This window comes from Arachis ipaensis, chromosome B3 (assembly GCF_059453495.1).
Source record: "Arachis ipaensis isolate K30076 ecotype BB chromosome B3, ASM5945349v1, whole genome shotgun sequence".
NCBI lineage: Eukaryota > Viridiplantae > Streptophyta > Magnoliopsida > Fabales > Fabaceae > Arachis > Arachis ipaensis.
Window position 1 is genome coordinate 142,727,104 of NC_142438.1, and position 12,870 is coordinate 142,739,973.

A 12,870-nucleotide genomic window follows, 5' to 3' on the forward strand; every position below is an offset into this window, starting at 1 on the left:
TTAACAATTGGTGGGAATATGTCTAAAAATTAAATAAGTAGCTTAGACGTTCCCTTCTATGGTGATACAGCTTGATATAAGTCAAATTCTCCTCCTGATTTTGCCGAAAGTTTTGTTGTTAAACGTAGCTAATAATTAACTCTTCCGTGTTTCTTAATTACCTCCTTCGGGCAATTTAGGGTAAATCTTTTTTCGGTTAAGTATAAAGAGTAAATACACTACAAAGATTCTTTCCATCACAGCAACAAAACTTCCTCGTCATGAAATTTTAAATCCATTTTTAGTCATTTTTTATTTACTTACTTATTTCAGTATATGGAATTTTATACCAAAGGAACTGTATAGCGGTTCTAGCCGTGATTGCTTAGAATTAGGAAAGCAATTCATCTTTGTTTCTTGAGTTAACAAGATGTTGGCGTTAAGGGTACTTCATCTTGAGTAAAAAATTTGTTTAATATCTCACACTTTTCATATATAACTTATTCATTACTCAATTATAGGACTATTAAAATAATTGAATGCGTTTATCTGTTTAATCACCTAAAATTAGTAGATTTTTGCTTCAAAAATAAATTTGTAAAAATGAGATATTTAACAAATTTGATCCGATTAATCCGTGAATTAAATGGATTGATATGTTTAATTCTTTTAAATTTTCTATTTTTGTTAATCTTTTAATGATTTTTTAAACAATTCAAGCTAAATATTTCAAATTCAAACCTAATAACCTGTTAAAATTAAAAAAAAAAAAAAGAATTTAGCACAAATTAATAATTTAATCCAACAATTGATTATTATTTTTTGTTATTTACTTAAAAATAACCATCCGTACACTAGTAAAATGAACATCCGATATATCTATTGTTTACATTGTTTAATATTTTCATTGTTTACCTGTAATTTTCCATATTTAATTGGTCCATACTAGTTAACCTGCAGACCTATAATAGTATAAAAATAATATTTTTAAAAATGAATATCAAAAAGAAAATCCCTAGTACCAGTAGGCCAGAAGATTAATCTTTATACAGTATAGAAGAAAGTAGAAACTAAAAGCTTCTGGTATGCACAACAAAACACTATTAGGTAACTTTCCAGCAAGAACAATCAAACATTCCCGTGGCCGTCTGAGATCCTACGCATGTTAATGCCGTAACCAATTCTTGAAGTAGCTTATTCTCCCTCTCATTATCACTCACTAACCACTAAAGACACCGGAATCGCCGAATCAAGAAGAGGTAAGGGCCGGCTTATGATGGCTCAAAAGTCACAAGCTGGAGAGTATGGCTGTGATGCATGTCAATTGTCAACGATCAGTTTTCTACGTTTGATGCTGATCAGTAGCACTTCCATTAACCAACAGACCCACATATATAACCTTAGTATACTAGAAAATACACACACAGATTTGAATCCTCGGGTTCAACTATAGGTCTCTCTCGAAAATTTACTATCCTAAGAAACAGGAGCTCTCTCTCTCTCTCTCCTGTTGATTAAAAATAATAAATATAATTATTACATCCAATTGCTATAACATGTGAATCAATATACACTACCTAAGAGGGAAAGGAAGAGGAGGGGATTGTACATGATTGATCATTATATCAACTGCATATATCATGCAATGATTGTGTGCACCAACTTATCATCGACAATTTTGGCAGATTGCTATTAGAGTTTGCTTGCCAATTGCCACCTACGGAACAGAATTAGTCTCGGCAAATGTGGAAAACACATAAATAGAGTAAAGGGGAATTGCATTTATTGAGACACCTAAATTATGCTTGAAAACAGCCAGCATGTGCAAGACACGACAAGATGTGTCAGATACATAGAGGGTCCATCTAGTAATAATACCTCGGTATATGATCACTGCTTGATCAGACGAAGCTCCCAGTTACCCTCACCATCAATTAGCCGCAATTCCATCGAATGAAATGGTATTAGAGCAGGACGCTGGGATAGCAGCAAAGATATTTAGTTTCATCAGATTATGTTTGCAACTATGCGTGTCTAAGGTAATAGAAATTAATTACAGGATTATCTTTGGGGGGATAAAACATTAAAGGTTTTGCATTATGAGGAAAAAAACACAAAGCGACAAGCTCAAAGTACTTACTTAATCATTAGGTAGTGACACACAACTAACTAGATGAATTTCCAATATATATGATAATCTTACTTGTGAGGAAGTAACCACCGTGATTCCCATATCTTTTGCAAGCCCATAAAGGTGTTCCTCAACATCAACACTAGTTGCACTGCCAACAATATTTTTTTTTGGAGCGAATACGACCAGGATTAAAATGAATAAGAATAACAAAATCTCTGGAGAGGAAAAGGCATAGGCAAAGCACACATACTTGGTGCATTCGTCAAGGATACCAAATTTGGGCTTTTGAAAGAACAAGCGTGCCTTACAAAACCAAAGATGCAATGTTAAAAATATATAGATAGGGTGAATTCTATAATGCCTATAATTTGGTGCTTACTTTTTTCCTAACTTACTTTTTTGGTAAACTTTAAATATTTAAAATTATTTATTTTTATCTTTTTAAAATTAATTTTCAACCATTTTTAGTAAGTTAGTCAACACTTTTAGGCACCATAGTAATCATTGATCGATAATGCCTTGTCTTTGGGGCCTACAATATGCTAGATGAAGTATTCAAGAAACTTAACAAACTGAAGACTAAAATCACTCTAAAATTTCATTTACCATCCCTAGTCTCTGTTGTTCTCCAAGAGAGAGAATGTCTTCCCAGTTTAAATTGGCGTCCCAACTGCTTTTCTCCCTTTCTAGAAGATAACTCAACCGAACTTTCTCCAGGATCTCTCTCAAGCGTGCATCCAACATACTTTTGGTGTCAGCATGCTTTTTACCTGAATTAGCAAGATTACAATCATCAGAGCAACGGAACAGAAAAATAATTATAATCTAACCTTTGCACAACTTAAACAATAAGAGAAGAAAAAAAAGGAGATTTTCAACCAATATCAAAATGATTAACACTGATATCATTCCACTGAATTACCTCTTAGAACTCCCCAGAAGTGAACTTATTTTCAGTTAGTGGAACTGGGGAAAAGTAAACCAAATATCGTTTTACAATGTTTAAGACCTGTGATATTTCTTCCAATCCAGATATTTACCTTCTCCATACAACTTCAATGCTTTAATCTCTGCTTCCTCATGGGAAAGGGGATATATGATTTGATCCCTCAGGGTTCCCAAGCATGTATAAGGCCGCTGAGGAACATAGAAGATACCACAACCTGATCCAGCCTCTGGATCCCCGTCTTCAGATGGTCTAGAGAGTCTTCCACTTCCAAGTGGCCAGAGTCCTCTAAGGACTCTGAAAATGGAACTTTTCCCACTTCCATTTGGTCCTTTCAAGTTACAATACATTAGACATCTTTTAAAGGGAGACAACAAATGAAAATGACAGCAATACCAACCAGTAACGAGTAGGCTTCCCCCACGCTCAATGCGACATTCTAGTTCCCTGGCCAACATCTTTTGAGCAGGGGTTACAATATCAACCTTCGAGAAGGAAATTACATCTGTGGAATGAATATCCCTCCTCACTGGAGATATAACACCACTTGTGAAATTTTCTGTATGATAAATGGTCTTATTATTAGCACATGATGAGTTGATGACAATTATAAAGGATTACTGCCATAGAAACATATTATTGATTAAAGAAAAAGATAAGGAACAATAATTAAATACCAGATTCTGCTGCATCCAGAAATTCGTCAAGCTCAAAAATCCGATTAATTCCCCCAGATAGCTCTACAAACTTTCTATGCAATTCAAGAATATCACCAAAAGCTAGAAAGCTTTGAGAAACAACAGATGCCAAAAACCTCAATGCATGTGCCAGCTCACCTGTAAGTATAGCATGGTACTTTCACAGAGAGGGAAGCAAGGAGAGAAAGATAAAATTAGAGAACAAATTATGCGATCCAAATAACTTACCCTGGGTGCTAATAGATGCTCGATCGCCCTTGTGTTCCATGGCATACAACAAGCTCAGGCCCCAAGTGACATTATGAGGAAGTTGTTTTGTGATATAATCATCTAATATACCAAACAGCCACTTCTTTTTTAGAAGATAATTGGAGTGCGCAAGAAGCTCTCTGAATCTAGATTCAACCATCTGATCAATTTTGAAATAGTAGAATTAGACATCCACAATAACAATAATCTGATTGCATTAAAATCGATAATCATGATATATAAAGGATAAACTAGTAAATATGCTTAACTTTTCCCGTCAGGCTTAAAAAAAAATACATTTTCCCATATTAAATGTCAGCGCATTATCTAAATGTGCACAAGTTAGGGCATTGTTGGAAAAAGAAAAGGCAAAAAGCTGAAAGGAAATGGAAATGGAGACAGAGACGATGGCAAGGTTTTGGTTTCACTCCTTATTGAGCGGTAAAAGGTGAAGGGGAGCCTCAGTGTACTGGGGAATGCGAGGGTTGAATGTAAGATGCACTCTAGTTTCAACAGCCCCACGTTAGCAGCATCAGTTTTTGTTTTAACTTCACCATGTCCTCAAATAAGCAGATCTTTAAACAAAACACATCACATATTATTAAGTTAAAATGCTCACGGCTTTTTCTCGAGCTCCACCTCCGAAAAAAGCAACAGATTCAGCATGTGTACAAAGTCTTTCATGCATGAACCTGGAAAAATAAAGGGTAGAATAGGTCAGAATAATTTCAATATAACTGTTTGTTTAGAGCCAAGACAAGTCAGCAGAAGCTAGAATGAGTTTACCTAAATGTTCCTTCGAGTTGTTGTTGTTGACTTATCAAATCACCGAAATCTGGAGTAAAAATTCTTAGAAACCCCAGACCAAGTAACATGTAAGCATAGAGTATGCCAACACCTCTCTGACCTGTTAACAGCTTCATTCTCCAAGTGAACCTTAAGGTTAACAAAAGATTTAATGAATTGATTAAATAAATAAAATCATAAATGCATCTAAATTCATGTGCTAGGAAACTGAACCACTGCAACATATCTCAGTTTCGAAAATGAAGTACTAAGCACTCACCACAAAATATCCACAGATGGCTTTACCATTCCAGTGACCAGTCCTGACAAATCTCTTGTTAATTTATCCAAGTCATGAGTTATCCTCTGATCTGCATCGATTTTTTTGCTTGCCATGTGGAAGACCTAGACAGATATGCATAACACGAAGTTGAAACCAAGGCTCAGCCATAAGACGAAAAGGGTTTACAGCCAACTGCATGGACTCTAATACTCAATACATAACGGAATATTCCAAGTTTTAAAATTCCTGTATGAAGGAAAATTAACCCCAGGAAAATTCATGGGTATTGGTTTTGCTAGCAAATGAGTGTCTTAAGGACCCAAGTTAAAGTTGCAAAGGAAGATTCCAAGTTTTAAAAGCATTGCAATCTTAAAAATCAGTTGCGAAGAAAGATTTCAAGTTTTAAAAGCATTACAATCTTTATATGAAAACTTAGGGTGTACCTTTATGACCATTGTTAGTAGAACCATAATTTTTATTATTGGGTAAGCTATTTTCCCACATTTTGTGAGAATATGTTCCTGCCTAAACCTACTGCTTAATCCTCAGTCCTCGCCTATATTTTCCTACCCCCATCTAAACACTAGTCCACGTACCCGTTTCCTTTAAAAGTTACTACCTCTGTAAGTCTGGACAAAATGGAACTATGTAGAGGTCAAGGTGTTGAGGATTATTTTAAAAAAGAAAAAAAATTAAAGGCAGCATAGTATGGTGTAATGATAAAAATACGACTATCATGCGAAATTATCGGAAGAGAAGGCTATGGGAAGACACGATTTCTTAAAGAAAAATGTCCTTTGTAAAAACTTGGGCACTCCTTCCTCCTTAGAAGAATACTACTTGTGATTTATTAATAACAAATAATTGTCCAAGCACAAACACAGAACCTGCTTACACAGTGAAAAGAAATGGCAGTAAAGCTAATTAATGAATAGTGATTCGTACCTTGTAGAATGCATTTTTTCTCAAGTAGTTCTTAAGTAAATGTCTCGTCAAACGAATTCGCCATCCAAGGGCCAGCCTGGCAGTCAAGTGTCTGAAGAACAACAAATAATTTATTCATTAACTTTTCGAAAGGCTCTTGATAGGCCAATCAAGACCCCCCTTCCCAGCCAAAAAAAAAAAAAAAAGCTAAGGTGCGTTTAATTTGAGTTTTCATTTTCTGTTTTTACTTTCAATGTTTTCTACTTTTATAATTTTGTAAAGAAAAAAGAGAAAACAGGAGGTGAAAACAAAAGATAGTATTTTATTGTTTCATTGTTTTCTCTTTTTCTTTCACAAAATCTTGAAAACAGAAAACACTTAAAATGAAAAAAAAAATGTTTTGAGCTACCGGTAGTGTCATATATTTGAAAATGTCAATTACTTTATAGAAGGTGCAATGAATGAAGATGCAGCACTTTGGAGAACACTTGTACTGATCAGTCGAATAAAGGCGGCTTTATCCTGCTCCAACACAAACTTCACAGTAGTACCTGAAAACATAAATGCCCTAGCAGATTATATCTGTCGTCTCTCACAAATAACAGAGTTGAATACACAAGCATACCGTTCAATGATGCAATACGATCTGAGATCCATGTTCTTGAAACAACAAGGAAAGCAACAGCAAGTAGTTGTGCTCCTTGTTTATCAAATATGGTGGGCACCTGAAACCAAGTAGTGCTCCTTTTAAAAGGACGCTGGCTCATGGTAAAGCATAATGTAGATAGTGCACGATAATGATCATTTAGTTTCATTCATTTCATCGCAACAGAGAATATGACTAAGAATGCATTACTCGAAGATAAGCTTAAAGAGTAAAAAAATATATTTACTTGTTTAGACAAGTACTATCGTAATTTTTCAGAAATATAAATCATTCATGACCCTACATCAAGCAGATTAAGCTTTTGAGAGGGTAGGACTTTAACATGGTATAAAGCTCCCTGACCAGTTGATCAAGAGTATGATCATCTGCACCCCCGTTATTCAAGTTTGTTCCCATAGAACTCTTGCATGAGGGGTTGTAATGGTATGTTGAGATATAAACTGTTTATATACCTCCTGTTAACAAACTTCAAGAGCTTTGGAAGAGTTGGTCTTTGAGTAATTCTTCAATATGTTATGTCAGAGACTTTCAGATCCTATTCTTGTTATTAATTGGAACGAAGTTGCTATATTTTCAAAGTTTTGAAACTCAGATCAACGTTCTCAACCAATTGGGTATTAACACTCTTTTAAAATCCTGATTTTGTGTAGCTTCTCAACTAAGGCATATCTTGAGCATGCCTTTCAGAACTGACTAAATCCTAAAAACTACAACCAGCAGCAAGTAAAACTTTCACGGCAATATCATCATCAATCAGAGTACCGTAGAACCCATAAGTTGCAGGGGTGTAGAACTTGAGTACAGCAAAGTTGTAGTTGCGTAGGCATATAAATATATGTTTACCACAGGAAACAATAATATCTAAGATTTTCATAAATAACTCAGACACATGTAGAATTAATCTATTATGACAGGATAGTTGTCCATCCCCACCATATATACATCTGTGTGTGTGTGTTAAGAGCATATCTACAGAAGGTACTTACCAATACTTTGCTCATGGCAGCTACTCTTAGTGGCAATGGCCTTAAATTACTTTTAATTTGGGGAACAGCAGATGGTGAAATAGTAGGATTCATGGATGTAGATGATGATATCACTTCTGTGATATATGATTGTATCCTTGACTTTGAGAATGCAGAACCCTAGACAAGAAAAGAAGAAAATAGGAGGTAGGGAATACTTCATATTAATATAAAATAATGAACATTGAAGATATCACAAGAACCAGAATCAGAAATATTTGAACCTTTTTGTTCGTGGCAAATGCTTCTTGAACTGTCTCTGCATCACGCTGTCGCTTTGTCTGAGATGCCTTCATTGTATCAATCCCCAATTCAGAAGAAGAGTCCTCCCTGTAGCAAATTTGAATCCTATAAACAATAGCATAGATCCAAAGTTGAACAGCCACAAGCAGCATAGTAAAGTTCAAACCTTCTATAACGAACACTCCAGCCTCCCTCACCATCTAAGGATAAAACTACATCATGGAATGCAACTAATGCTGGACGATGTGATATGGTAATGCATGATGTTCCCATGGCCCGAACTTTAGTACAAAACCGTTCTTCCATGTCAGTTGTGACAGCACTCGTGCATTCATCCAGAATTGCAAATTTAGGCTTATGGTAGAAAAGCCTAGCCATGCCCAATCTTTGTTGCTCACCCAAAGAAAGCTCATCACCCCAGTTTACCTCTTTTTCAGGGGGGTAACGGTCCAAAAGATACTCAAGATCAACCTTGGACAGATGTGCAAGCAATTCAGATGAATAATAAAGTAAAGAAATATAACAATTCAATATAACTAAACAGTAATGTGGCATTGAAAAACAAAGTAGAACGAGATATGACATTCACATTTTTTAATAGCTCCACCATCCCATTATCTGTAAGCGATTCAACCTCTTGACCTGCAGTGAGTGGGTAAATTAACTGATCACGAAGTGTTCCTACAGCAGTGTATGGCCTTTGTGGCACATAAAAGATTTCCTTATTAAGATCAGAGCCAATGCCAGGTTTCACAATATGTCCAGATACCAATGGCCAAAGACCGCCTAAAACCCGGAATAGCGAGCTTTTTCCACTGCCATTTGGACCTTCAGCAAGAGAAAAATGAATGCCATATCAAAACAATTGACCACTAGGAATCCTTTTTTTTTTAATGGATAATAACAGAGTAACATCAATGTCAAGGCTGACTAACCTCAACAAGAAAGTGAAACAAAAAAGGACCACAAAGCAGAGAATTCAGATGGCTACCTGTAATCAATAGATTCGATCCTGACTCAACCCTAAGAGTCAAGTCATCCACTAAGACATTACCAGTGGGAGTTACAACCTGAATTTTGGGAGCAGCATCAATCAATATCAAAATAATAACAAAATCATAATGACAAGTTCAGGTGTATAGATGGTTCATTGAAATCACTTGCCTTGACACCAGAGAATTCAATGTAGTTAGCTTCACTTATGAAACTTCTACTTCCTCGTCTTTGGAGTGAAGATTTCTCATTCTCCAGGCTTAGCTCCCTTGATACAGCCATTAACTCATGAATGCGATCAGCATAACCACTATAAAACATATAGTTTACTTAGAATATATAGGCTTGAACTTTGCAAGGATTTGTATATAATATATGCCTACATACCAAGAATAAAAACCGATATCAACTTCTAAAAAGGATAAATGACAGATTTAATATACCTGAGTCGATTGAGCCGTCTTGCACTAATAAAAAGAGTTCCAAGTGACTGAAATAGGGAAACAATAACACTAGTATGATATCTTAGATTGCTTAGCATCTCTGCACGCCCTAAAGTTGAACTGTCAGACCTTAGATGGCCAGAAAAGAAAGGCTCAATTATCAGAATAACAGCAACTGTAGCACCAAGGTACTTCAATAAAAAGTCCTGAATCATGCCAAACCACCAATGGTCATGTAGGACACTACTCAAATGCCTAACTAAGGTCCTAAACTTCTGCTGAATATGGGCTTCTTCTCTCATCTCTCCACCATAAAATGCTATACTTTCCGAGTGAGTCCTCAATCGCGAGTGAAGCTGTCGATAGTCTCCTTCCAATTGCTGCTCTCTGGAGATTAGTTTACCAAATGGAGGAGACAATTTTCTGATTGTGGTCCCAGCTACAAGTACATAGCCCTGAAGAGGAAACAGCATTTATTGAGAATATAAAGACTGATTTCTGCGTAACATTTGTCTGACAGTCTCCAGCCATCAGCAACATATCTAGAAAAAATGTTAACAGTAACTGTCAATCAGACATCTGCATAACAGAAAACTTCAATTATGGTGGTACCAATATCCAGAAGACATATTTTGGACTTGCATATGAACACAGCCGCCAAGTGTATAGCAGTCCATCAGTTAGTGCAGTTAAATCATCCCGAACAATTTCACTTAATTCTGAGCAGAACCTTGGCACATCGCTGGCAATTCTTTGCTCTGGGTTAGTTATCCGACCATCACAATGTGATATTTTGTAGTACACCATGTTCTGGAAGAAAAATAAATAATAAATACAATGCTGACAATACAAGCAGAAATTAACAGTTTCATGAAGAAACTATTCTGGCGAATCCATAATCTTTATGCACCATAAGCCCCACAATAAAATTCTGGAAATATTTTGTGATTTATAATACTGCGAATTGAGAGTAAATAAGAAAGTGAATTTGACTTATAAACAGGTAAGAGATAACAAACTCAAGTAGGATTAACGTAAAAAATAAATGCAGATACTTCCAAAGACTGCAGGAACCCCTAAACAGATCAGAAGTGCAGTATAAACACCAAATATATACAACATACAAACTGAACAATATCTACCTCAAAATAGTGAGAATGAATAATTTTAGTCAATATTTTTCTGAATTGCAGACTCAAAGTCCCAGTAATGTACTTTGATGTAGAGTGGATAGTTGATAATAGGAAACACAAAAGAATATTTTCTGAAATTAGCCGAAGAAACAAAGGTACACGTTGCAGAAAAGCAGCACGAAATAGAAAGCCTTGCACTTTTGCTAGCCTGTTGCTCAAAGTGGTCCGCAGTACCTGCAAATATGAACAATTTCAAATGTTATTGATTTAACATCTTTATTATTTATTTATGGTGGAGCAACCAATGCATTTGCTTGTCTGACATTAATTTTCTTTGCTTTAACTCTCAGAACATAAAAGAACAAAAGATGAAAAGAAAAAAAGCTTGTCCCAACTCTGAGATTATCTACGTTAATTCAAGAGCATAGTTTATATGACATTTCAAATGCAATGTCCTAACTCCTATAAATGTTCTCACTCCGACATGAATCAAAAACTTGTTAAGTTAGTATAGAGTAAATATAACTGTTCTGTCTAATGATAATCTATGCTTTCAAGCAGTTTAAATTCCATTAGCAGAATCCCACAACTGCAGTTGCATTTCCCAGTCCAACAAGTATGAAACTCCAGTACATAATTATCCTTCATGGCCAACAAGAGAATGATATCTTCCCGGCATGCAATGCAGGAGAGTCCACTATTATCTAAAAACTGCATGGCGGGTCAGACAAAAACTTTTTTTTGTTTTTTATATATTATTTTGGTAAATACTTTTTGCATCAGCAATTGAGCATAGTGATTATACACGACACATTTGTAGATGATGCTTTACAAATAAGGCATACACTGGCTCACTAATCTCAAAACTAAACCAATAAAATATCACGTAATATATATGTATTAAAATATGCCTTATTCTGCATTGAAATGTTAAACTAAGCTTAAAGCATAATAAAATATAGGCTTACCACTATGGCAACTAAAGCTAAAAGGTTCCTTGCACCTAATTGGCCTATGTCAGATAGAAGAATTGCAGCAAGGACTTGAAGTGACTTCAACCCTCCTTTCTTTTGTTTATTTTGTGATGTAGTAATTCCCTTTGCAGCCTCCTCCTTTGTGAGGTCTTCTTTATCCTTGTTATGATCATTGGAATGGCCTAAGGCAACATGTTTATTAACTCTAAACCGCGATTGCACATACACAGCAGTTCCACCAGCAATAAAGATACCAGTTGCAAGTAGCAAAGTTTTTCTGCCATAGCCCAGAAGAAAAATAAATGAAGATTACGGTACGTATGATGAATTAGTTACACCTTCAGTTATCTTATTAATAATAAGCCGTAGAATGAGAAACCTAATACTAACAACAGCAGAAATGAAAAATTAATTGTCGCCACAGAAAAACAGATTAACAGAGTAAGAGTTAAATATACCTCCTTGAAGCTGCAAAATTCTGGCCCTTCTGAGTTAGCTGGAAGAGTTGAAGGGAAGCCATGGCGCAAGGCCAGCCTCTCTTTCACCAACAAATGAAATAGTTGAGATTGTTCCTCATGCATTCATGGCGCAAAAATCTATCAGACATTCAAAAAAAAAAAAGTGAAAGATCAGCATCTTGAACCGCATGAATTAGAAATCAAAAGCTTCAGCTCAATCAATTTCAGCATGCCGCTATTTACTCTCACAGATGAGGTTCCCACCGCACACACGTCAAACTACGCTAACTCAATGTGAAGGAAAACATATACGCTATAAAAAAGAATATTTTAACAGAGTTCCACCGAACACGTTGGCTGTAGCAGCGATCAGAATGAGGATTCAGTATCGTAAGAGAAAAATTATTCGTTCACATTGAAGCTCAAAGAACAAACCTAATAGACGCAATTGAGAATTCTCATTCGGTGACGAAAACTGTGAAGCAAAAAGCACAAATTGAGAGTGAAGGAAGCATGAAGTGACTGTATTATTGAATTAGAAAAAGAACCTTGGGAGGTAGGTTGCGGAATTTATAGCATACACCTACTTAACTAACATGTCCTGAAAGAAGAAGAAGAAGATGAATAAGAATCACCGAAAGAAGAGAAGAGAATTAATTGATGAAGATGCGTGAGAATAAAGATGCAAGAGAACGTGTTTTGTAGGGGTTGGTGGTTTTAACATAGTAGCATTGCCGCATCGATATCGGGTTGGGTTCGGCAACTTCATTACTATATAATTATTTCTATAAAAGGAAACTTGGTAGATAAATCGTTAAACGCCCATCTCTACAAATATTTAACGTATTCTTCCATGGTTCTTGGAGGCAGCTTAGACTTAAGAGTATCTTGAATTCTTGACGCCTGACTCAGTTATTTTTATTTTCATTACATGA

At 35.7% G+C, this 12,870-nt stretch overlaps 1 protein-coding gene across 2 annotated transcripts; it reads right to left on the minus strand.

Annotated features, from left to right (window-relative positions):
* Positions 1–947: 947 nt before the first annotated feature.
* Positions 948–12,511, minus strand: LOC107631658 (ABC transporter D family member 1). 2 transcript variants are annotated; one of them, XM_021119839.2, is made up of 27 exons: positions 12,371–12,511; positions 11,936–12,073; positions 11,472–11,754; positions 10,513–10,737; positions 9,983–10,180; positions 9,371–9,825; positions 9,099–9,237; positions 8,926–9,004; positions 8,524–8,762; positions 8,101–8,405; positions 7,916–8,021; positions 7,653–7,811; positions 6,625–6,724; positions 6,442–6,550; positions 6,021–6,111; positions 5,073–5,197; positions 4,793–4,942; positions 4,626–4,698; positions 3,986–4,166; positions 3,737–3,895; positions 3,460–3,618; positions 3,154–3,390; positions 2,720–2,883; positions 2,364–2,416; positions 2,183–2,261; positions 1,858–1,956; positions 948–1,696 (listed from the first exon to the last, which is right to left on the minus strand). In XM_021119839.2, exons 2-26 carry the CDS (start codon positions 11,995–11,997, stop codon positions 1,870–1,872), a joined length of 4,017 nt encoding a protein of 1,338 aa, XP_020975498.1. In that variant the 5' UTR covers positions 11,998–12,073; positions 12,371–12,511; the 3' UTR covers positions 948–1,696; positions 1,858–1,869. The 2 variants fall into 2 exon arrangements, with proteins under 2 accessions (XP_020975498.1, XP_088366032.1); XM_088509906.1 differs by having other exon boundaries at positions 948–1,956.
* Between the last annotated feature and the right edge of the window lie 359 nt (positions 12,512–12,870).

What these genes read in the sequence shown, in the direction of transcription:
- LOC107631658 (XM_021119839.2), bottom strand. Translation starts at nt 11,997, where the DNA reads ATGGCTTCCCTTCAACTCTTCCAGCTAACTCAGAAGGGCCAGAATTTT. An exon ending in TGGAGTGTTCGTTATAGAAG is followed by an intron (nt 8,022 to 8,100) that starts GTTTGAACTTTA and finishes AATTTGCTACAG; the next exon opens with GGAGGACTCTTCTTCTGAAT. An exon ending in TCGTATTGCATCATTGAACG is followed by an intron (nt 6,551 to 6,624) that starts GTATGCTTGTGT and finishes TTATGTTTTCAG; the next exon opens with GTACTACTGTGAAGTTTGTG.